The sequence below is a fragment of the Engystomops pustulosus genome, chromosome 1 (assembly GCF_040894005.1).
Source record: "Engystomops pustulosus chromosome 1, aEngPut4.maternal, whole genome shotgun sequence".
NCBI lineage: Eukaryota > Metazoa > Chordata > Amphibia > Anura > Leptodactylidae > Engystomops > Engystomops pustulosus.
In genome coordinates this window covers 99,248,662-99,274,968 of record NC_092411.1, presented here as the reverse complement: position 1 = coordinate 99,274,968, position 26,307 = coordinate 99,248,662, and the positions used below count along the sequence as shown (strand labels likewise).

Genomic DNA, 26,307 nt, shown 5'->3' with positions numbered 1-26,307 from the left:
TAGTAGTATACAGCCAGCCAGCCCCCAGTAGTATACAGCCGGCCTGCCCCCAGTAGTACACAGCCGGCCAGCTCACTGTAGTATACAGCCAGCCTGTCCCCAGTCGCATACAGCCGGCCAGCCCTCTGTAGTATACAGCTGGCCAGCCCCCTGTAGTATACAGGCAGCCTGCCCCTGCCCCCAGTAGTATACAGCCAGCCTGCCCCCAGTAGTATACAGCCAGCCTGCCCCCAGTAGTATACAGACAGCCTGCCCCCACGTAGTATACAGCCAGCCAGCTCACTGTAGTATACAGCCAGCCTGTCCCCAGTCGCATACAGCCGGCCAGCCCTCTGTAGTATACAGCTGGCCAGCCCCCTGTAGTATACAGCCAGCCTGCCCCTGCGCCCAGTAGTATACAGCCAGCCTGCCCCCAGTAGTATACAGACAGCCTGCCCCTAGTAGTATACAGCCTACCCCATCCCCCCCCCCGGCACTTAAAAAAAAAATAAACTTATATACTCAACCTCTGATGTCGGCGCGGCTCCCCGCTGTCAGCGCGGGTTCCCCTGTGTCGGCGCGTCCTGTCTTCTTTCTTCGCCACGGCTCCTCTTCTTTCTTCTATCATGGAGACGGCCATGTTTTCTTCCCGCAGGCGCATACTGTGGCGTGGCCGCTGCTGACGTCATAGTATGTGACGGCCAGGAAGATAACATGGCCGCATCCATGACATAAGACAGAAGAAAGAAGACAGAAGAGGAGCCGCGGGGAAGAAAGAAGACGGGCCGTGCCGACATTGGGGACATCGGGGAGCCGCGTGGAGCATCGGGCCGCCGGAGGGTGAGTATATAAGTTTATATTTTATAATAGACTCGTGTATAACCCAAGGTGACATTTTTCAGCATATTTTTTGTGCTGAAAAACTCGGCTTATACACGAGTATATACACGATATAATCCAAATAAAAATATTATTATATACACAATATAATCCAAATAATTTGTGGCACATTGCACTAGGCTATTCAAACTCTAAAAAAGTACAGAAATAAATAATAAATAATAATTTCTTATAATCAGGGATCACTTGTGGCTGGATTATGAATGATATAGGGAAAAGTGAATGTAAGATTGATACGTTTTTTTTACAATTTATTATATTCAGATCCACCTCTATAAGAAAAAAACTTCTTGTTCAATAAGTAATGCAAATATATTGCGCAAGTATCTTCCTTTGGGGCAAAACATTTCTATGTTCATTACATCATGGGAGGTTTATCTGTGTTGATTGTATGTGAGCCAGTAGAGGGTACTGTTTGCCTGGATCTAAATGCAAATCAGCTGGATTCTAGCCTAGAAATGTAAGTAGTTGGCACATATGCTGTGATCCTCAATGTGAAAAGGTATCAGGGTAGAGCAAGTTAGAAAATGTTTGCTAGTCACAATTATGACACATATTTTGGTTGCAGGGATACAAGAACATTCAGGAGCACCAGCATTAGTCATTAGAGTATTACGGTAAAACAGGGTGGGAAGGGTAAAGAGCAATGTGTTATAGGCTGATTGCGAGATATCACAGGCAGACATGGGGAAAGAGCGCTTGTTGTCTACTAGGACACCTACTGACGCTACAAAACATAGTGGATGTATTACAGTAACAGTAAGTATTTCTGGAATGTTGTACAGTACTTTCAGTTCCTTTATGCGGATTACTGACCGTTATTTCATTGCCTGCTACGTTTTGTAACAAGATGTTGTGAAAGTAATTGTTTATATTTCCTCAATTTTCGCAATTTTTTACGTAGGGTATTGCAAATATTAGAGCCCAGGTCTATCAGCTGATGTTCTAAAACAGGTACAGTATAGGTTTAATCTAGTTGTGAAATGAATAATATGGTGTACAAATAGAGATAAATGAATTCCCTATATTGTGTATGGATTGGAAACATTAGTAATGTAAGAGAGAAAACTGTGAAGATTAAACTTTGTGGGATCCTTATGAAATTCAAAAATGCAAACTGACATAGTAAAAGCTAGAAACTTGAACTTTCATCTAGCTAGAAAATATATTCTCACATTGTTGCTTGGATGATTTACTTGAAATAGATTTGTCCAATGTATCCTGTATACGGACTAATGGGCTAGTGTCCTGTTGGTGATTTATACAATAGGGAAAACTTGATTCAGGGTCTGTTCATATCTACTCAGAAACTACAATCCCTGGCACTAACCTACAGTAGTTTTCACACTTTGTTTTCAGTTTCAAATCTGATAAAATGAAATGGGTTGTGGCAAGTTATATTGTTTTTCTCTTTCCAAAAGCCGCTGGAAGGCTCTTTTACAGATCCAACGATTTTACAATACACTGAAATACAGCTAAATTGCAGTATATTGTATAAGTGATCAGACCCCCTAAGGTTCAAGTACCCTATGGGTTCTAGAAATATAGTAAAAGAACAAAAGGATCACATGTTTTTAAATCTTAAGGGAAATCTACCATCTAAATCAAGCATGGATAAGCCGACGACAATTATTTACAGATTTAGGTGCTGTGGTAATCTTCTTATATGTGTTATCCATTTCCTTCATCCTTCTAAAATTGACTTTAAAAAGTATACTAATGAGCCCGAAAAGCCCCCCTCTACCTGATATAATCTCACTGCAGCACAGGAAGTTTCAGCACACACAGGGAGGGAGAAGTGCTCCTGCCTAGTGTCACAGCCTGTGAATCTGCAGCTCAGAGGGATTCTAGGAACTGCCCCAGTAGTCTCTCTGGGTAATTGGCATAATATTAAAAGTTGATTTTAGAAGGAAAGAGGCCACGGATAACAAATAAAAGAGGATTACTTCAGTCACATTGCCTGGACCTATGAATAAGTGTCCCTTGTTTATCATGATTCATTGTGAAAGTAGATTTCCTTTAAGGTACAACTGTAAAGGCTCATTCACACGGCCATCTGGGGGGACGTACATGCGGCCACGGTGCCACACATGCTCTATCTTTTTGCGAGTGTGCAGCCGCGCGCCACTGTTTTCTATGGAGGGAAGAGTGGTTACCTCCTCCTCCACTCCAGCACATGTTGGTATGCCCGTCATAAGCATATAACTCATCACATACTTCAGATCGGCAACCCACATCAGGAATAGCTGAATCTAAATCTAATGTTATATAGACCAGATATATCTCAGGCTAGGGAGAAGCCAGTAGCATGATACAGGTATCATTGGAATTGTTGTCAAAAGCTATATCCAGTGTCATGGGCACTCCGCGATCCATGTCACGGATCATGGGTGCGCCCATGCCCCCTGTGCTGGCCCCGCTGCATTGGCTCTGAATAGAGATGAGCGAACACTAAAATGCTCGGGTACTCGTTATTCGAGACGAACTTTTCCCGATGCTCGAGTGCTCGTCTCGAATAACGAACCCCATTGAAGTCAATGGGAGACTCGAGCATTTTTCAAGGGGACCAAGGCTCTGCACAGGGAAGCTTGGCCAAACACCTGGGAACCTCAGAAAAGGATGGAAACACCACAGAAATGGACAGGAAACAGCAGGGGCAGCATGCATGGATGCCTCTGAGGCTGCATAATCGCACCATTATGCCAAAATTATGGGCAACAGCATGGCCATGACAGAGTGACAGAATGAAGCTAGATAGCATCTAAAACATCCAATAATTGACCCTGACACTATAGGGGACGGCATGCAGAGGCAGCGGCAGCAGGCTAGAGAGTGTCATGGCGACATACCCTAAATGGACTCAGGCTTCAAACCAATGGGTGGCAGAGAGGAACCAAAGGAGGTGAGCAAGAAGCGCTCAAATAATATCGGTACATGATAAAAGTTTGCCAGTATATTTTGTGGATTACACAGCAGGGTGGCGACAAAGTTAACATGGAAGCCATGAAAACAACCCAAAATTCTGCCTGACACAGCTCGTTTGATAAGGGGACCATGTATGGAGGCAGTGAACTAGTAGTAGATTAAAGGTGCTGCAGTTAAAACTATGTTAGTTGGATCTTGGCATGGAGCTGGCGCTCCGCTGCCAGGCGAGCTTTCGCCAATCCAAGCCCCTGTCTCTAGGCTACTCCCCAAACAGCACTTCTAAGAACCTTTTGTATAAGATCAAGTGTAGTAGCGTTCTTATAAGTTTAGGATATGCCGGGTGAGGGGAATGTAAACAGATGCGCAAGAAGCGCTGAAATAATATCCCTAAATGGTAAAAGTTTGCAAGTATATTTTGGGGATTACACAGCAGGGTGGCGACAAAGTTAACAACTTTGATGTGGAATGCCCTGTAATAGCTCTTGGGCGGTGTGCCTTTTATCGCCTAGGCTCAGCAGTTTCAGCACCGCCTGCTGTCGCTTAGCGACGGCACTGCTGCTGTGCCTAGAGCTACCGACTGATGGCGCCATGCCCACGGATGGTAATTCGGAGGAGGAGGAGGTGGAGGAGGGGTGGGAGGAGGTATAGTAGGCCTTTGAGACCTGGACCGAGGTAGGCCCCGCAATTCTCTGCGTCGGCAGTATATGACCAGCCCCAGGGTCAGACTCGGTCCCAGCCTGCACCAAGTTAAGTGTAGTAGCGTTCTTATAAGTTTGGGATATGGCGGGTGAGGGGAATGTAAACAGATGCGCAAGAAGCGCATGATGCGCATGGAGCTGGCGTTCCGCTGCCAGGCGAGCTTTCGCCAATCCAAGCCCCTGTCTCTAGGCTACTCCCCAAACAGCACTTCTAAGAACCTTTTGTATAAGATCAAGTGTAGTAGCGTTCTTATAAGTTTAGGATATGCCGGGTGAGGGGAATGTAAACAGATGCGCAAGAAGCGCTGAAATAATATCCCTAAATGGTAAAAGTTTGCCAGTATATTTTGGGGATTACACAGCAGGGTGGTGACAAAGTTAACAACTTTGATGTGGAATCCATGAAAACAACCCAAATTTCTGCCTGACACACCTCGTTTGATAAAGGGACGATGTATGGAGGCAGCTATATGGACGACTTTTGGAGGTAGCAATGGAGACAACGTGTGGAGGCTGCTATGGAGACAATTTAATTTGGATAGTGCCTGTATGTGGCAGTCCCAAACATTTTTCAAACCAGAGGAGCAGGTAGGTGGCCCTCCAGTAAAATGGGATAGATTGAGTGCCTGTATGTGGCAGTCCCAAAAATGTTTCAAACCAGAGGAGCAGGTAGGTGGCCCTCCAGTAAAATGGAATAGATTGAGTGCCTGTATGTGGCAGTCCCAAAAATTGTTCAAACCAGAGGAGCAGGTAGGTGGCCCTGCAGTAAAATGGAATAGATTGAGTGCCTGTATGTGGCAGTCCCAAAAATTGTTCAAACCAGAGGAGCAGGTAGGTGGCCCTGCAGTAAAATGGAATAGATTGAGTGCCTGTATGTGGCAGTCCCAAAAATTGTTCAAACCAGAGGAGCAGGTAGGTGGCCCTGCAGTAAAATGGAATAGATTGAGTGCCTGTATGTGGCAGTCCCAAAAATTGTTCAAACCAGAGGAGCAGGTAGGTGGCCCTGCAGTAAAATGGAATAGATTGAGTGCCTGTATGTGGCAGTCCCAAAAATTGTTCAAACCAGAGGAGCAGGTAGGTGGCCCTGCAGTAAAATGGAATAGATTGAGTGCCTGTATGTGGCAGTCCCAAAAATGTTTCAAACCAGAGGAGCAGGTAGGTGGCCCTCCAGTAAAATGGAATAGATTGAGTGCCTGTATGTGGCAGTCCCAAAAATTGTTCAAACCAGAGGAGCAGGTAGGTGGCCCTGCAGTAAAATGGAATAGATTGAGTGCCTGTATGTGGCAGTCCCAAAAATGTTTCAAACCAGAGGAGCAGGTAGGTGGCCCTCCAGTAAAATGGAATAGATTGAGTGCCTGTATGTGGCAGTCCCAAAAATTGTTCAAACCAGAGGAGCAGGTAGGTGGCCCTGCAGTAAAATGGAATAGATTGAGTGCCTGTATGTGGCAGTCCCAAAAATGTTTCAAACCAGAGGAGCAGGTAGGTGGCCCTCCAGTAAAATGGAATAGATTGAGTGCCTGTATGTGGCAGTCCCAAAAATTGTTCAAACCAGAGGAGCAGGTAGGTGGCCCTGCAGTAAAATGGAATAGATTGAGTGCCTGTATGTGGCAGTCCCAAAAATTTTTTAAAACAGAGGACCGGGTAGGTGGCCCTCCAGAAAAATGGAATAGATTGAGTGCCTGTATGTGGCACTCACAAAAATTGTTTCAAACAGAGGACCGGGTAGGTGGCCCTCCAGAAAAATTAAATGCATGAAGTACTATAGCAAGAGCCAGTGGGCCCTGTCAAAAAATAGCCATTTTCCTCTGCTTTACTGTACAAAGAGGAGGAGAAGGAGGAAAATGAGGAGGAGGAGGAGGAGTGGATCAATTATTCAGGTTGAGCTTCCTTCACCTGGTGGAGATTGGAAATTCTGAGAAATCCAGCCTTTATTCATTTTAATAAGCGTCAGCCTGTCAGCGCTGTCAGTCGACAGGCGTGTACGCTTATCGGTGATGATGCCACCAGCTGCACTGAAAACCCGCTCGGACAAGACGCTAGCGGCAGGGCAGGCAAGAACCTCCAAGGCGTACAGCGCCAGTTCGTGCCACATGTCCAGCTTTGAAACCCAGTAGTTGTAGGGAGCTGTGTGATCATTTAGGACGATGGTATGGTCAGCTACGTACTCCCTCACCATCTTTCTGTAAAGATCAGCCCTACTCTGCCGAGACTGGGGACAGGTGACAGTGTCTTGCTGGGGTGACATAAAGCTGGCAAAAGCCTTGTAAAGCGTACCCTTGCCAGTGCTGGACAAGCTGCCTGCTCGCCTACTCTCCCTCGCTACTTGTCCCGCAGAACTACGCACTCTGCCGCTAGCGCTGTCAGAAGGGAAATACTGTTTCAGCTTGTGCACCAGGGCCTGCTGGTATTCATGCATTCTCACACTCCTTTCCTCTCCAGGGATGAGAGTGGGAAGATTTTGCTTGTACCGTGGGTCCAGGAGAGTGAACACCCAGTAATCGGTGCTGGAATAAATTCTTTGAACGCGAGGGTCACGGGATAGGCAGCCTAGCATGAAATCTGCCATATGCGCCAGAGTACCAACGCGTAAGAATTCACTCCCCTCACTGGCCTGACTGTCCATTTCCTCCTCCTCCAACTCCTCCAACTCCTCTTCTTCTGCCCATACACGCTGAACAGTGAAGGACTCAACAATGGTCCCCTCTTGTGTCTCGCCAACATTCTCCTCCTCTTCCTCCTCATCCTCCTCCACCTCCACCTCCTCCGATATGCGCTGAGAAACAGACCTCAGGGTGCTTTGGCTATCAACAAGGGAATATTCTTCCCCCGTCTCTTGTGACGAGCGCAAAGCTTCCGACTTCATGCTGACCAGAGAGTTTTTCAACAGGCCAAGCAGCGGGATGGTGAGGCTGATGATGGCGGCATCGCCACTGACCATCTGTGTTGACTCCTCAAAGTTACTCAGCACCTGACAGATATCAGACATCCACGTCCACTCCTCATTGTAGACTTGAGGAAGCTGACTGACCTGACTACCAGTTCTGGTGGAAGTTGACATCTGGCAGTCTACAATCGCTCTGCGCTGCTGGTAAACTCTGGATAACATGGTCAGTGTTGAATTCCACCTCGTGGGCACGTCGCACAACAGTCGGTGAGCGGGCAGTTGGAGGCGGCGCTGCGCTGCCCTGAGAGTGGCAGCATCTGGGCTGGACTTCCTGAAATGCGCACAGATGCGGCGCACCTTCGTGAGCAAATCAGACAGATTGGGGTATGTCTTGAGGAAACGCTGCACTATCAGATTTAACACATGGGCCAGGCATGGCACATGTGTCAGTCTGCCGAGTTGCAGAGCCGCCACCAGGTTACGGCCGTTGTCACACACAACCATTCCCGGCTTGAGGTTCAGCGGTGCCAGCCACAGATCAGTCTGCGCCGTGATGCCCTGTAATAGCTCTTGGGCGGTGTGCCTTTTGTCGCCTAGGCTCAGCAGTTTGAGCACCGCCTGCTGTCGCTTAGCGACGGCACTGCTGCTGTGCCTAGAGCTACCGACTGATGGCGCCGTGCCCACGGATGGTAGTTCGGAGGAGGAGGTGGAGGAGGGGTGGGAGGAGGAGGAGGCATAGTAGGCCTGAAACACCTGGACCGAGGTAGGCCCCGCAATCCTCGGCGTCGGCAGTATATGAGCAGCCCCAGGGTCAGACTCGGTCCCAGCCTCCACCAAGTTAACCCAATGTGCCGTCAGCGATATATAGTGGCCCTGCCCGGCAGCACTCGTCCACGTGTCCGTGGTCAGGTGGACCTTGTCAGAAACGGCGTTGGTCAGGGCACGGATGATGTTGTCTGACACGTGCTGGTGCAGGGCTGGGACGGCACATCGGGAAAAGTAGTGGCGGCTGGGGACCGAATACCGAGGGGCGGCCGCCGCCATGAGGTTGCGAAAGGCCTCGGTCTCTACTAGCCTATAGGGCAGCATCTCCAGGCTAAGCAATCTGGAGATGTGCACATTAAGGGCTTGGGCGTGCGGGTGGGTTGCACTATATTTGCGTTTCCGCTCCAGCGTCTGGGGTATGGAGAGCTGAACGCTGGTGGATGCTGTGGAGGATCGTGGAGGCGACGATGGGGTTTTTGTGCCAGGGTCCTGGGCAGGGGGCTGACTAGCAGCTGACACAGGGGAAGGAGCAGTGGTGTGCACGGCCGGAGGTGAACGGGCTTGTTGCCACTGAGTGGGGTGCTTAGCATTCATATGCCTGCGCATACTGGTGGTAGTTAAGCTAGTAGTGGTGGAACCCCTGCTGAGCCTGGTTTGGCAAATGTTGCACACCACAGTCCGTCGGTCATCCGGTGTTTCCTTAAAGAACCTCCACACTTCTGAAGATCTAGCCCTCGCCGCAAGAGCCCTCACCACGGGAGCTTCACTAGTTGACAGTGGCGCTGATGCACCAGCTCTGGCCCTGCCTCTCCGTCTGGCCCCACCACTGCCTCTTCCAACCTGTTCAGGTCGAGGACTCTCCTCCGTCTCAGAAGCACTGTGTTCACCCGGCCTCTCAACCCAGCTTGGGTCTGTCACCTCATCATCCTCCGATCCCTCAGTCTGCTCCCCCCTCGGACTTCCTGCCCTGACAACAACTTCCCCACTGTCTGACAACCGTGTCTCCTCATCGTCGGACACCTCTTTACACACTTCCACTACGTCAAGAAGGTCATCATCACCCACAGACTGTGACTGGTGGAAAACCTGGGCATCGGAAAATTGCTCAGCAGCAACCGGACAAGTGGTTTGTGACTGTGGGAAGGGTCCAGAAAACAGTTCCTCAGAGTATGCCGGTTCAAATGCCAAATTTTCCTGGGAGGGGGCAGACTGGGGGGGAGGAGGCTGAGGTGCAGGAGCTGGAGGAGTGGCGATTTCGGTGACATGGGTGGACTGCGTGGAAGACTGACTGGTGGTGGACAAATTGCTCGAAGCATTGTCAGCAATCCACGACATCACCTGTTCGCACTGTTCTGGCCTCAACAGTGCTCTACCACGAGTCCCAGTAACTTCAGACATGAACCTAGGGAGTGTAGCTCTGCGGCGTTCCCCTGCTCCCTCATCTCACCCCGCCCAGGACCACGGCCTCTGACCCCTGCAGTAGTTGGACGCCCACGTCCCCGCCCTCGTCCTCTACCCCTAGCCCTCGGGTTAAACATTTTTAAAATGAGAGTTATAACTTTATTTTTTTTTTTACTTTTTTTTTTTTTTTTTTGTGTTTTTTGTTTTTTTTTGAGTTTTTAAAACCAAACAATGCTATCCTATTGCTATGGCTATTTTCTAGCCAAGTATCAAAGGAAGCACAGTACTATGCCAGATGAGATGACACTGAGTTATTGCCTAATAGAAATCCAACCCCTACTGAATTTTGCCACTTCGGCCTTTGCTATGGATATGTGCGCCACTAAGCGCAGAACACAGCGGTCGCAAGTCCCACTACAAATTGCTCAGAATTGGCAAGTACATGCACTGCAGAAACTACAGCCACCAGCAGATCAACCAGAAATCAAATATATAGAACGCTACTGTAGGCTTCAAGATCAAGAAGCTGTTTGTATTCTCCTATGGCTATTTTCTAGCCAAGTATCAAAGGAAGCACAGTACTATGCCGGATGAGATGACACTGAGTTATTGCCTAATAGAAATCCAACCCCTACTGAATTTTGCCACTTCGGCCTTTGCTATGGATATGTGCGCCACTAAGCGCAGAACACAGCGGTCGCAAGTCCCACTACAAATTGCTCAGAATTGGCAAGTACATGCACTGCAGAAACTACAGCCACCAGCAGATCAACCAGAAATCAAATATATAGAACGCTACTGTAGGCTTCAAGATCAAGAAGCTGTTTGTATTCTCCTATGGCTATTTTCTAGCCAAGTATCAAAGGAAGCACAGTACTATGCCGGATGAGATGACACTGAGTTATTGCCTAATAGAAATCCAACCCCTACTGAATTTTGCCACTTCAGCCTTTGCTATGGATATGTGCGCCACTAAGCGCAGAACACAGCGGTCGCAAGTCTCACTACAAATTGCTCAGAATTGGCAAGTACATGCACTGCAGAAACTACAGCCACCAGCAGATCAACCAGAAATCAAATATATAGAACGCTACTGTAGGCTTCAAGAAGCTGTTTGTATTCTCCTATGGCTATTTTCTAGCCAAGTATCAAAGGAAGCACAGTACTATGCCAGATGAGATGACACTGAGTTATTGCCTAATAGAAATCCAACCCCTACTGAATTTTGCCACTTCAGCCTTTGCTATGGATATGTGCGCCACTAAGCGCAGAACACAGCGGTCGCAAGTCTCACTACAAATTGCTCAGAATTGGCAAGTACATGCACTGCAGAAACTACAGCCACCAGCAGATCAACCAGAAATCAAATATATAGAACGCTACTGTAGGCTTCAAGAAGCTGTTTGTATTCTCCTATGGCTATTTTCTAGCCAAGTATCAAAGGAAGCACAGTACTATGCCAGATGAGATGACACTGAGTTATTGCCTAATAGAAATCCAACCCCTACTGAATTTTCCCACTTCGGTCTTTGCTATGGATATGTGTGCCACTAAGAGCTAAACACAACGGTAGCAAGTCCCCCTGCTAATTCCTCACAAAATGGTAAAATATGCAAATTAAAATAAAAAAAGTAGAACGTTATTGTAGCCCTAAGAAGGGCTGTTGGGTTCTTTGAGAATCACTCCTGCCTAACAGTAAGCTAATAGAACACCCTAACGCTTTCCCTGAGCAGCAGCAGCTCTCTCCCTAGCGGCATCCAGAGACAGAATGATCCGAGCAGCGCGGCCAGCGGCTAGTCTATCCCAGGGTCACCTGATCTGGCCAGCCAACCACTGCTATCGACGTGTAAGGGTACCACGTCATGCTGGGTGGAGTGCAGAGTCTCCTGGCTTGTGATTGGCTCTGTTTCTGGCCGCCAAAAAGCAAAACGGCGGGAGCTGCCATTTTCTCGAGCGGGCGAAGTATTCGTCCGAGTAACGAGCAGTTTCGAGTACCCTAATGCTCGACCGAGCATCAAGCTCGGACGAGCATGTTCGCTCATCTCTAGCTCTGAACTTACCTCTCCACGCTCCTGCTCTTCCTGTCCGGACTAGGCCCTGTGCGCACCCCCGCTCCGCTAGGACGCGTGCGCTGTGGAGCTCAGAGATTTAAAGGGCTAGCACACAGGTGATCGGTGCTGGCCACTTCTGAGTTGGTATTTAATCCAGCGGCTCCCATCATTCTCCGTCGGAAAAAGTGGTTATTAAAAAGCAGCCCACCAGCATCAATTCATTCTCAGTTTCAAGGAGATGCAACCAGTTTTGTAGAGCTATCCAGGGTTTTCATTGGTTCTCCTCGGAGGACATCTATGCTAATCTAATTTGGGAAGGTCTGTTTTACTTTTTTTATTCCATTTTTTATTGTACTGTTTTTGCCTTTTATGTAGGATCTGTGTATTTCACCATTTTGGCAACCGACAAGCATTGTGCCTTTTTGCATATTAAATTGTTGTTCAATCATTTTTTCCTTGAGCTCCATATGTTTCCATAACTATGAAGAGGTGAATTACCGATAAGCCGTGTTACCCTGCGAGTGCCTGTGTGGTAGACGGTGAACTGTACAGCACCTAGAAGAGTGTGTATCTGGGTGAATGTGTGCGGTCCTGGTATAGACGTCTTGTAAGCCATAATTGTGAGTGGTGGCACTGAGGAGGTGTATGGAATAAGTGTCTGACCACGGAGTAGAGTGGTCTGTGCAGTAATGTTCCATAGGTACATGAGTGGTAAGGGGTAAATAGTGTGGTTGTGTGTCCCCTGGGCTGTGCATGCATGGTTTGTATTGTCGGGGATCCTGATGCTTTTGATTTGAGTGGCATAAATGGGTTTTCTCTTATTATCTTTTGGAAATGTGTAAATTTTAGCACAAAATGAATGTATACCAAAATTTTACCTTTTTTCACCTCCACTTCACCTCCATTTTGATTCAATTACTATGAAGATCTCAAGGGGTTAACAATTTTCCTAAAAGCTGTTTCTGTTTGAGGGGTGCTGATTTGAAAATGGGTTGATTATTATATGAAAAATTGCAAATGTAATTATCCCCAAAATAGTCAATTCTGAAAATACGGAAAATCGATATTCGATTTGTAAGTCGCGTGACATCAAAATAAATTATCCAGACATTTCCAAAATTATGAAAATGTAAAGTAGATGGCAAATGTCACTCAGCAACTTATTTAGGGGGTAAATCTATCTGGCTGAAAATGCGATGATTTAGAATTTTGAAATTCATTATTTTTTCTTTTTTTGTAAATAAACGCAAAACGTATCAGCCAAACACTAAAATGAAGTACAACATGTGGGGAAAAAACAATCTCAAAATCGTTTGATTGTTACAATATGCCAGTGGCCATACCAATGGTCATACTGGGATCACACAGTCCTCAAAATGTTAGCAATGAAAACGTCAATTTATCTCCTAAAAAATGATATTTTACACATCTCCATACACCGAAGTATAAAAATGTTATTTTTATAATTTTTTGAAAATGTATTAAATAAAAAAAACCTACATACATTTGGTATCATTGTGATCATACCAAACCAAATAACAAAGTAAACGTTTCATTTTAAGCACTCAGTGAACGTCATAAAAGCCACAAGAAAGTGATGCAAATGCATTTTCTCGCCAATTTTACCACATTTTAAAATTTTTTCCAACTAAAAGAGGCTGCAACACGAAGGGGTTAAGCCACCTCTTCATAAAGCGCCTGGGCACTATAAACTGGCTCAGGCTATAGCACAATTCTGTGGAAGACAGGATTAGGTATAGAACGCCAGTTACCGGATATATCAGGATGCCAGAGCCTCTCAACATATTCAGAGTGTAAGTGGGGGCAGGGTTATCACCATATGCTGGCGACCTGGCTATCACATAATATAAATCTTGTGAAGTGATTTTGGAGATTGTAAACTACCACAATAAGAGGGGAAGAGGGAAAAAAGAGAGAGTATATAAAAGAGTAGTATAGGAGTGAGACATGACAAAAGAAGAGAGATGACAGAAAGTGTGTCATATTGAATGTGACCTCTTTGACTCAATTCCACAGTTTTTTATTTGTGGGAGAGTGCAGGTCCCGAGTCGGCCGCAACATCTTTTCAGCACCACTCTAGTTGCTGTCTAAGACAACTTGATGATAACTTAATTTTACTGGTGAAATCCATCATAACTGTTTACCTTTTCTAGATGTACTGATTAAGAAAGGATAAATCTGGATAAATCATTATACAGAAAACCCTCTTCCACAAATGCTTTACTATGCTGGCAGACCTAAAGGGTCCCCTTAATGATAGGCCTTATGTGATATTTAATAGATCGGGGTCTATTCGGGACAGACTAATATATAGTCACTTAACTCAATCCTCCACCCCCCAACCCCCCCCCCCCCCCAGGGACTTGGTTGGACCGTATTCCTAAAGGTTGATTTAGGTGCATCTGTCGAGTGGAAGACCATGCAGGAGTTCTGGCAGTGGGTGGGCTCACCATTTGGGAGACACTGAACATTCCTTAGATGGCCCAACAAGTCCATTTTATAAATAATGGAAACACTTCGGTCCTTAAATTTATGGGGATCAAACTTGTACCAATTGTAAGGGTGGAATCAAAATGGGAAACAGGGTTTAGTAACTGTGGAACACACCTACCGTCATGATTTGGAAAAAAGCGCCCTGATTGCATTTACCCACATGCCCCACTAACATAGGCGTGATGAGGCACTGGTATAACCATGTACACACACATCTTGTAAGATCAACAGTTTCTTCTTTCCGTGAAGTTATCTCACAAAAAGGGTATAGGCCCGTTTTTTTAATATTGTACAGATAGTTTCCTCGTAATATTAATGCACACAAAAAGTAACAAGCTGGTTGGTGAGGGCCTGCGCACCACCAGCAGAATCAATACCATCAAATACTTGAACAATAAGTTACTCCAAAATTAGGGAAATGACATATCTTTATTGAAGTTTACAAAAATAACTTAAAATAAGAACAATAATATGTGGACCACAAACAAAGGATTAAAATTGTGTGTATCCTAATAAAAGCCACTAGAAGGCTTAGGGGTAGGTTATACAATCCATATGCAGAATTATAGCATATAAAAGGAAACAGACTGGACAATAATGAAGTCAGTAAGTAAATACATAAGATGGTCAAGGATGGAAACTCACATAGCCAAACCCCTGAAATAACATATATCAGATTGTGAATATACCATACCACAAGAGAGGAATACACGCCACAGACCTTGTAATATTGTTGGGCCTGATCTTATCTGGTCTGATGGTGTAGGTACCAGTGAATTTAGTTCACGCATTAATTTCTTATGATATTTTTTTGCACTTGTGTGGAGGCCTTCTTTGATGTGGTTATATTAATAAATGTTTTAACTATACTCCTATACTGTTAATATATTGTTTTGGAGACAGTGTTGATTAGACTACTATTTTTTTGCTTTTACCCTTGGGAGAAGATAGTAGCAAGAAACAGCTTCCGCCTTCTCAATTCTTCACTACATAGAGTTGAAGTAGCTATGCAGTGAATAGTCGGCACTGCCACAGGCTCTATAGACCCGCCAGTCACATGATCTCCAGACCTGAAAGAATTAAGCAGAGCTGCTGGGACTTATCATACCCAGTACAGCTCTGTCACAGACATCTGTTCCCATAGGGGGTCGTTTCCCTCTGTAACTGGGGCTCTTATATAAAAATAAATAAAGTGAAAATTTCCCTCATGTCCTCTAAAAACACAAACATAAAATATGAATAAATATGTAAGAATGAACCTGTTGTACCATCTAATACTCACCCTTGATGTCCTCTATATAGTCCTTTGTTCTCTCCCTAGGTCATTTTCTCATTGGGGAGTGTTTTGTCCCCAAAAATGTTTTTTCTTTATATTATTGCCGTTAGAGAGACAGTCAGAGGTAAGAATGTGCTTAGATGCCCATGGCAACCAATCACAGCTCAGCTTTCATTTTACCAGTGGTCATGAATATTTTAAAGGGGTGCTGTAATTGTTTGCTATGGGCAACTAAGCAAATTCTTACTCTTAGGCAGCTTGATAAATCTCCCCCATCATCTCTAGTACGTATGTGCTAATCTGCTGAGTTAGGTGGTTAGCTGAGATGTTGCCCATTAAGATCTATTGGACTTATCGTGAGATATAACCTTTGGTGACTTATGGGTAACATACACCTAGCGTGTCAGCCTTCCCCTAAATAGTGGGTGTTTTATATATTGTTTACTTCACATTGCGATACAGAGGATATTTCTTCATAACATATTTCAGCACACCTAGAATTAAAATGTATGACTACTTTGATAGGTGGTCTTATTTACATCTATATCATCTATTGCACTACTATTTTTTTACACATTGGTACTGTATAACACTATTGGCACTCAATGTACTTTACTTCAATGTACTTTTCTTCTTTAAATCTACCATTTGTTTTTTAATGCATTGTAAACCAAACATACCTTGAGAATGCTGTAGCAACACTGATGCAGAAACACATCTTATTTATGAGACCCTGCCCTCTCCTGTGGCTTCCAGTGCTCTCCTCGTCCTAATTATGCACTGCTCCAGCCTTGTCCTGCACAACATAAGCTGAGATTACTCCATCACTTATTTATCCCTAACAGGCAGAAGTAATCAATTGCTACACCATCCCCCAGCTGCTGTGTATGAGTCACCAGCTCAGGTTTATTAGTCCTCCAAACAATCTTGAACCACAAGGATACACATAAGTATCAATGCTGTATCATTACTATTGTCAGGAGATCCTGCCAAACTCAACTAAGTCCTATCTCCATAACTGAAAATAATTAAGACTTTATGAATGAAAACAAGTCTTTATTGCACAATTTATTCATAAATTGCTTCACAAAATATTATATGACTAAAAATGCCCCATTAAAAAGGACCTAAAAACACAAAGCAAAACAACATGGACAGTGTGAACATTCATGGAGAGGCAACACATAAAACAAGATTTATGTAAAAAGATTTTCCAAAGTACTAAGGTTCCACACAACAGATAAACGATGCGGTACAGCATATCAAAACCACTCAATTAATAATATCAAAAGTCCGATCATGTACCTGTGCATCATCACAAAATTGCAAACCTAATAAACAATATGGGACCAAATTAAATACCCACCAGTCGCCATGTTGCCCAACCTAGTCACACCATCCGACACCCCGATGCGCGTTCTGCACCTAGATTCGTCAGGTTAATTAGTCCTGTCTGGACAGTTCAGAAAGCTCTGTGTGTAATTTGTTTATGAAGGCACCCAGCTTTACCAAAGTCCTTAATTTTATAATAGTTTTTTCAGTAAAACCACTCGGTTCAGGGATTAAACAAGATATGTTTCTGCATCAATGTCTTAACAGCATTCTCAAGGTACTTTTGGCTCTCAATGCATTAAAAACAAATGGTAGATTTCCTTTAATGTATTTTGGATATAATATTTTACTGAATGATATATGACATCATTGTTCACCACATGTGATGATGATTACTTTACCCGTATAAATGTTTGGTGTACACTTGCAATGCTGCTTGATAATGCCTTCATAGAGAAGGTGAAGCATTGCTTTTTTTTTTGCTATGGTGGAATAAAAGTGCTGCTTCATTGCTATTTTTCGGCAGTGCTACTCCAACCTTCCTATTGTTTGGCCAAAATATAAACGTTAATGTTTCCCATTAAGTTAGTAAAAAATCCCCCGCCCACACTGTGAAAAACTTTGTCATAGTCACCTCATCTAGCAGAAACCATGCATATTATATTTCAAAATGACCTTTACACACTAAATAAGTCATTTATAATGGTCAGTTTGAGATCATTTGAAAATGTAAAAGAAAATTCCATACCTTACAAAAAAGACTTTTGTAGCCTCTTTTTGTAACTTTAACTTAGAATAAAACCTATAAAATCCTTTAACCGCTGTCAATTTTTAACTAGCCTTATGTGTCAGGGTAGCACAAAAAATGAAGTTCAGGCCCTTAAACAACTACATCCACAAATTTACTAAAAATGCACTAATGTCATTAACCCCTAGGGGCACCAGGACGTTATAGTGCGTCCCGGTGGCTAGATACTTAGCGCACCAGGACGCACTATAACGTCCTGCTTCTGGCACTGGCTCACGAACGGAGCCGGTACCAGAAGCAGCGGCTGTCAGCTGTCTAGTACAGCTGACAGCCTGTGCTAACACCCGCGATCGGAGCCGACTCCGATCGCGGGTGTTAACCCCTTACACGCCGCGGTCAAGCATGACCGCGGCGTGTAAGGGTCTTCCCCCTATGGATCGGATCCCCCGTGCCGCTTACCGGGGGATCCGATCCTCTCCTGGGCAGCTCCGAGGACTGGCATGTGCCCGGAGCTGCCCGGTCTCCATGGCAGTCAGACCCCTTCCGGGTCTGACTGCAAACTGTCTGAGCATGCGCAAGCATGCTTAGACAGTTTACACTGCTCTACAATAAAATAGTATTGTAGAGCAGTGTATTGGACTTAAACCAGTGATCAGAGCATCACTGGTTTAAGTTCAAGTATTTAGAAGTAAAAATATGCAAAAACACTTAACACTACACATTATAATAAATAAAAAATAAATACATAAAAATATAAGCCCCTAAAATGTCACTTTCCCATAAAAACACTTAATAAAGTATAAAAAACATAAAAACACAAAAAAACCCCACATATTTGGTATTGCCGCGTCCGTAACAATCTGCAAAATAAAACAGAATCATTACTGGACCCGCACGGTAAACGCCGGAGGAAAAAAACGCAAAAAACGTTCCGAAAAAAGATAATTTTTAATTAATACCCTATAAAAAATGCTCTAAAAAGTGATTTAAAAAATTTTATGCACTATAAAATAAGCCCACTAAAAAGAACAACTGTTGTCGCAAAAAATAAGCCCCTAACCAGATTTGTCAGCCAAAAAATAAAAAAATTATGCATATGAAAAGATGGTGATGCTAAAATGAATAAGATTTTCTCCAAATTAGTTTTTATTCAGTACAATTGAATAAAATACACAAAACCCCCACATATTTTGTATCCCTGCGTCCGTAACAATCTGCATAATAAAACAGAATCGTTATTAGATCCGCAAAGCGAACCTTGTGAAAAACAACCTCAAAAAACTCTCTCTGAAAAAAAGATGATTTTTTATTAATGCCCTTTAAAAATGCTCTAAAAAGTGATTTTAAAAAGTTACGCAATCTAAAATAAGACCACTAAAAAGAACAATCACTCTCGCATAAAATAAGCCCTTAAACAGATTTGTGAGGTGAAAAATAAAAAAGTTATGCATATGGAAGACGGTGATGCTAAAATTAACAACAATTTCGCCAAATTACTTTTTATTCAGTAAAAATGGGAAAAAATTAAAAATATAAATGAAGTATTTTCGTAATCGTGGCGACTCATAGAATAAAAATAATATACTATTTTTATGGTATGGTTAACGGCCAAAAAAAAACCACATAAAAATTTTCCTAAAAATTGACGATTTTCATTTCCTCCACCAACAAAGAGTTAATTAAATCTCACCAATTAGCTATAGATGCCCCAAAATTACATACCAGAAAAGTGCATCTCATGTGGCAAAAGAAATAAGCCCCTATAGGTCCTCAATAAAAAAAAGAAAAAAATTATAGCCTGTACAATGTGACATAGCAAATCTGATCTGGATGGCGCCTCCTTCCCTTCTATGCCCGGCCGTGCGCCCATACTGCAGGTTACCACCACATATGGGGTATCAGTGTACTCAGGAGAAATTGGGTATCAAACTTTGTGGAGCCTTTTTTCATTTAATCCATTGTAAATGTTTAATTTTCCACCCAAAATGAGTGTATTGTGAAAAAATATTACAATTTGCAGACTGCACCTCCGTTTTGTTTTAACCCCTATAAAACACCTAAAGGGTTAACAAACTTCTTAAAAGTGGTTTTTCATACGTTGAGGGGTGTAGTTTCCACAATGGGGTAATTTATGAGTCTCGCTATTATTTAGGCCTCTCAGTGTCAATTAGAAGTTGAGCAGGTCCATCTAAATACGGGTTTTGGTGATTTTACAAAAAATGTGAAAAATGGCACCCAAATTCTGAGCCTCATAACATTCTAGTAAAATATGTGGAATCTTAAAAAACCATGCCAACATAAAGCAGACATTTGGGAAATGTAAGTTATGAATTTACTTGGGTGCTATGACTATCTGCATCAAAAGTAGAGAATTTAGAACGTTGAAAATATAGAATTTTTCCAATTTTTTGCCAAATTTTGTTTTTTTCATAACTAAACGCAAAAGATTTCATCCAAATTTTTAAACTAATTTGAAGTACCATGTGTCACGAGAAAACAATCTCAAAATCCCCTGGATTTCTCATAGCGTTCACACGCTATAACCACTTATAGTGACACAGGGCAGATTTGAAAAATGGGTCCGCGTCCTTTAGGCCAAAAGATGCTGAGTCCCGTAGGGGTTAAACCCTTTTCAGGCCTCTTCATTAAAGAGATAAAGGGACCACATAAACATAGATGCTTTCATTCACCACAAAAATTAGGGGGTGTTCCAGTGCTCAATCAAAACGTGCGCCAGATTTAACATCCAAAATCAGACACACTACACAGGCAAACTATATTTAGTGCAGTTTGCACTGTTGTTAGTAAATGTGCCTCATTGTCTTTACTGCAAATATATGCTAGTTGTAATAAATACAGATGCAATGATAAAATGTCTATTTAGCAAAACTAAAGAAGAATCAGACAGGAAGGATAAAGAGACAGGACCTGTCAATTCCACATTTTTGTCACTTTCATAAACTCTTGATTTTATACAACAAAATCTGAATATCTGTTTGTAAAAATTAATGAACATGTTGAATAGTCCAATATTTAGAGGTATTCATTTGCCTAACTTGGAATCAAAATATCCTTCTAAATAAGGAAGTCTGCACCAAGATTATAATTTCTGAAGTAAAACTGTTTATTTTTTTAAGGACATAAATACCGGATCATAAAGTGTCTCTAAGTAAGCCTACCTGCACTAGACTATGTGCTTTTTATGGGCCGGAGCTCACATTCCAATGACAATAGACATAGATTACCACAACTCATCCGTGTAGCTGTGAAAACAATAGCCATGATGATACCAATCACTAAAATTTGGCCATGTGGGCTAATAAATGTCCAAAAGCAATAGTTGTGCAGGAGGGCTAAGTGTTATTCACTTTTTTAGCTAGTTATAGTAGTTATCAGAGGCAATAACTTATACCCATAACTTTGTTATCTTCTGATTTATTGCCTTAAAATATCATTATAGCTTGTTCTACATGTATCCAAGAAGTATGACTAATATCTGTCCTTCCCACACATTTTGTAACAAACCAAGAATTTTTGTATTGTGCATAAGTTCATGCTGACCCTCTATTTAACTTCCCTGACAAAGTGTATTGTTGCTTCCATCTCAACAACCAAACAAATATACTTCTTTAAATTTAATGTTAAGAATTTTATAATGTTTTGTCATTTTTTTTCCCTGCTCAGTGCACTGTAAATATAGAAAGCCATGATGTTTTTTTTCTTTTAATTTTAGGTATAAAAATTTTGTTCTTAAAAATAACTATATCAACAAGAAAATAGTGTTGAACAGATCCGAACCACAAAGTTCATTAGAAGTTCATGATGCAGTCTGGGTTCTTCTAAACTCCACCCCTGCCTTTAACGACCGCAATCAGTGCTAGAAATAATGGGAGTTCACTCTTTAAATATCACTTGAAAAACCATGAGCATCATTTACATTGCAGTGGCCATGCATGCCAGCACTAACTTTCCATCGGGAGCGGCAACTCCCCCCCCCCCCCTCAAATGGCAGAATGAACAGCTATAGTAATACTATAAAACTTTTCTTGCATGCTTTGTGGAAAATAATATTATACACAAAAGTTCCAATACAGAACAAATATACCTTTGTTTTTTAGGCTACAACCACCTCACAGAAGACTACATCATCATGTCCGAGGCAGTAAGTAACAGTAGTTTCATAACTTCCGTTGCTAAATATCACAGTTTATTAACATTTGCCTCAAAAGCTATTGTTTGGTTTACTCAAGACAGTAACTGACTATTGACTATTGATCTTCAGAACATGAGATATGAAATAATTCAAAATATGACTATGACTAAGGACTGTTATCAGCAAGATGAAATAAGTTATCAAGTTCTTTAAAAGAAAAAAAAAATAGGTAAGTAAAGATTTTAGATTCTGGTCTTGATGCTGGAGCACATTTTCTTTCTTCTATGGAGATCATGCCCTAACTATGGTAAATAAAAGTATCAAGTACAGCGTAATAACATATACCTCAAAAATACCTTAAAAACTTTTGAAAAATTGGAAGATTTTTACACTAAGAAGATACCTTATATACTCAAGTATAAGCCTAGTTTTTCAACACAAAATTTAAGCTCAAAACCCCTAACTCGGCTTATACTCGAGTCAACTAAAAAAATAAAGTCAAAACTCACCTTTCTGACATCATCTGACATCATAGGTCCTCTTCTGTCTGAGACAGTCTGAGACAGAAGAGGATCTATGGGGGACGTCGGAAAGATGAGTACAGTGTTATTTTTTTTCCTACTGCAGGGGCTGGGCAGGCTGTATGCTACAGGGGCTGGGCAGGCTGTATGCTACAGGGGTTGGGCAGGCTGTATGCTACAGGGGCTGGCAGACTATATACTGGGAGGCTGTAACCAATGCATTTCCCACCCTCGGCTTTTACTCGAGTCAATAGGTTTTCCCAGTTTTTTGTGTTGAAATTAGGGGTTTCGGCTTATACTCGGGTCGGCTTATACTCGAGTATATACGGTAACATAAAATCATTGAAAATGATGTGAAAATCAAAACTCTAAAAAAAAATCAATACAGTGAAAATACAATATTAAAGTTAATGGTGTTTTAGGACGAGTTCCAAAAACAACAACGAAGTTCAGTGAAAACAAAGTGACTGTGCTTATTCCTACTCAAACACAGCAAAGATAAATAATGGAATTAGATGATATGCAGTAGTAAAGAAAACAAGATCTATGTCTCTCTCTATATATATATGTACATTTATCAGACAAGCAGACAAGATTACAAATAGCCAGTGTGTGTTCATACAATGTTTTCAGGCACAATTTTTGAATCCAAAAGCAGGTGCAGATCATACTGGGTGAGAGCAAATAACTAAGAGATGCTTCTCCCCCTCTTTTTTTAACTCAACTCCTGGTTTGCATCAAAACTGCACCTAAAAACCTGAATGTGTGAATGCACTTTCACAATAGAGAGAGGGGTTGAACTTACCCACATCCCTCTTAACCTTCCTAACAAGCCTCATAAACTCTAGTGGTTAGGGACTTCTGGATGACAATCCCTACATTGAATGAGTTCACAGGAAAGAAGACAAGACAGACAAGCAAAGTCCTGCAGAACCAAGTCAAATCCAAAATGGCGACGAGGCACAGAATCAAATAGCATAAGAAAAGTCAAGTAACGTATAAACCTAATCCCATTCATAGGGTTCTGACACACAGCCTCACTTAGCTTTGAGTCAGTTCTTAGAAAGCTCAAACACACAAAAAATGGTATTGATAGAAGGAAGTCCAATAGACATCTAAATATACAAAGTTATGGTGTGGCCCCTGAACCATTGTTTCATTGGTGCAGTGAGCATGCCCTAAACCTATATTTAAGGATAAAGGAAGTAAACAGTATCTTCATTCTGTAAAACAATGCCTGAACTGGCCATATTTGAAAATAAATAAAAATTATTAACAAAAAAACCCTGCCATTGGTTGGTAGATAAGATAGCTACAGTCAATTGGTATTATACATTTACAAGACAACACATAAAAAGAGCATGTATAAAAAGAGTGAACAAACCAGTTCGGTATGTTGCTAGTGAAGTCTAATCTTTAGGCTTCAACAAAAACCAAGTTCCAATCCAACACTGTGGTAAAAAGACTTAATTTCTTCCATTATTTTTACCCTTAGATATACATATGGTCTAAACTCCATAAACAGTAGTTTTCAGCACATATAACAGTCAACGATTTTCAAGCGTGTAGACTCTTACTTATGAGTCATGAGTAAGAGCTTTCATGCTTGAAACATGTTGACTGTTATAATGTTCCTACATCTACTATGTATGGAGATGAGACCATTAATTTTATTATGTAAATATATGGATATAAATTAGTCTTTTCATAGCAGAGTTAAATTGGAACTTCCATCCATGTACATTTTAAAAGTAGACCTGTGTTGTTTGTGGTGAGCTTGCAACAAATTATTTAGTATTTCTAATATAAAATATATGTTTTATCTACATTCACAGATAAAATATTAAGTAAGATAAAGTTAAATAATAAAATATGTATATATTAAAGACCTGACATTTATCTTTACAGAATTCAATTGTCGGACAGATGGTAACTGCCAATATGACAATAACAAATACTACTAAGGACCTTGGCACTGGATCCAGTCTTGGTATTGCAATCCTCTCAGTTGCCTTAACAATTGGGTTTCCAGGAAATGCCTTTGTCATCTGGACTGTGTTGATCTGTATGAAGAAGCGAACAATTGCCTGCATTCTTATTTTACATTTAGCTATTGCCGACCTTTTCGTCATCCTGACAGCACCAGTGTTTATTCACTTTTTAGCTACTGGTAGCTGGGAATTTGGGAACATTATCTGTAAGCTGTGCCATTACATCAGCTGTTTGAGTATGTATGCCAGCATTCTCTTCATCACCTGGATGAGTATAGACCGATTTCTTGCCGTCTCAAAACCATTGGCTTCTCTTAATATAAAAACCAACTCAGCAGTTAGAAACATGGTTTTTGCAACATGGTTGTTAGCATCTCTCTTAGCCATTCCCATGCCATTTTATCGTGAAGAAATTCTACTTAGAAATAAGAAGCTGTGTATGCCTTTTCATAATTCTTCTGGACATGTGATCTTCCAATATCTTTTTGAGGTCATAACAGGTTTTGCATTTCCATTCTCAATCATAATTTCATGCTACCTCTACATTGGACATTGGTTACGTACAGCAAAGTTTCACACCAAACAAAGGACAAGCCGCTTGGTCATCATGATAGTCATAACTTTTGCCCTCTTCTGGCTTCCATATCAAGTTGTGAATATAATGCAAGTATCAGGAGAACTTTTCTTATCAGAAAAGCTTTTGAAAGCAGCTAAAGATGCAAGGCCTAATGTCACAGCTTTTGCTTTTTTTAGCAGCAGTGTAAACCCTATTTTATATGCATTTGCTGGTAGCAACTTTATAAAGGCCGCTGGTGCAGAATTCATGGCCAAGCTATTTGAAGGCATTGGCTCAGATTCCAATAGTTTACGCAAAGTTTCCAACATGTTGCGTCAAAAGAGTCAGGGTGAATCAGTGGAACTGGACAATATAAAAATATAATATATTTTATTACATTTTATGATGTGTTTTTGGTTTACCTAAAAGAGTGATGATTTACCGGTAATGGTATAACAAGTTGTGGGTTTAACACAATTTGTGAGACAGATCTGGCTTTGTAGAATTTGTGCTGTGTGTTGCAAATATATTATATTGTTAGTTGAATTGTCTCACATTGTAAAGTATAATACAAAGATAACACTAGCGTTATCACACTATTTTATATTAATTTAACTGAATCTCCCAGACTGAATAAATCCAATGATTACTATGGTTTCACATTGGCTTGCATTTTTACTGATCTTTTGCCTGCAATTGTGAAATATGCCCTTTTTTTTCACTGATGTGAATCACGGAAGGCAATAAAAGTCAAAGGGTCTGAAACATCAGGTTTTTTTATTGATGAGGCTGAAAAGGTGTGATGATTTCAAAGCAATGTTAAACCTTCATTTTTTTTTTTTTGTGGAAATGGAGACAAAGCAGAAGTGGAAATGGAGACAAAGCAGAAACAAAACTGATGCGTTGTCAATGCACATGGAGCACCAAAGCCAATGTGAAAGAGCCCTAACTTGTCATGTGTTGGAGTTCATTAGAGGCTCCCTTTACTTGTAATCTAACACTCCCAAGAATTTTTAATTATATCCATATAGTTAAAATGATAGAACTTAAAGTTCAACATTTGTACAACATAAATCATTATACGATGTAGAACATATACAGATTAATTCTTGGTAAATCCAAAAGAACTTTATTTGACTTGATTTAAAGGAAATCTACCATCAAAATCAAACATGACACTAACTCTATTGACACTATTGATCCAGGCACTGTGATTGTAGTAATCTTATATTTGTTATTAGAGATGAGCGAGCACTAAAATGCTCGGGTACTCGTTATTCGAGACGAACTTTTCCCGATGCTCGAGTGCTCGTTTCGAGTAACGAGCCCCATTGAAGTCAATGGGAGACTCGAGCATTTTTCAAGGGGACCAAGGCTCTGCACAGGGAAGCTTGGCCAAACACCTGGGAACCTCAGAAAAGGATGGAAACACCACGGAAATGGACAGGAAACAGCAGGGGCAGCATGCATGGATGCCTCTAAGGCTGCTTAAATGCACCATTATGCCAAAATTATGGCCAACAGCATGGCCATGACAGAGTGACAGAATGAAGCTAGATAGCATCTAAAACATCCAATAATTGACCCTGACACTATAGGGGACGGCATGCAGA

At 42.0% G+C, this 26,307-nt stretch overlaps 1 protein-coding gene across 3 annotated transcripts; it reads left to right on the top strand.

Moving 5' to 3' along the window:
* The first annotated feature begins 1,294 nt into the window (after window positions 1–1,294).
* LOC140128278 (leukotriene B4 receptor 1-like) lies at window positions 1,295–25,790 on the top strand. 3 transcript variants are annotated; one of them, XM_072149878.1, is made up of 3 exons: window positions 1,295–1,339; window positions 21,592–21,635; window positions 24,056–25,790. In XM_072149878.1, exons 2-3 carry the CDS (start codon window positions 21,624–21,626, stop codon window positions 25,076–25,078), a joined length of 1,035 nt encoding a protein of 344 aa, XP_072005979.1. In that variant the 5' UTR covers window positions 1,295–1,339; window positions 21,592–21,623; the 3' UTR covers window positions 25,079–25,790. The 3 variants fall into 3 exon arrangements, with proteins under 3 accessions (XP_072005979.1, XP_072005961.1, XP_072005969.1); XM_072149860.1 differs by lacking the exon at window positions 1,295–1,339 and adding an exon at window positions 1,370–1,638; XM_072149868.1 differs by lacking the exon at window positions 1,295–1,339 and adding an exon at window positions 1,759–1,833.
* The last annotated feature ends 517 nt before the right edge of the window (window positions 25,791–26,307 follow it).

Excerpts from the sequence above, each read along its gene's own strand:
- LOC140128278 (XM_072149860.1), top strand. Across the intron at positions 21,636-24,055 it reads ACATCATCATGTCCGAGGCA|AATTCAATTGTCGGACAGAT; the intron begins GTAAGTAACAGT and ends TTATCTTTACAG.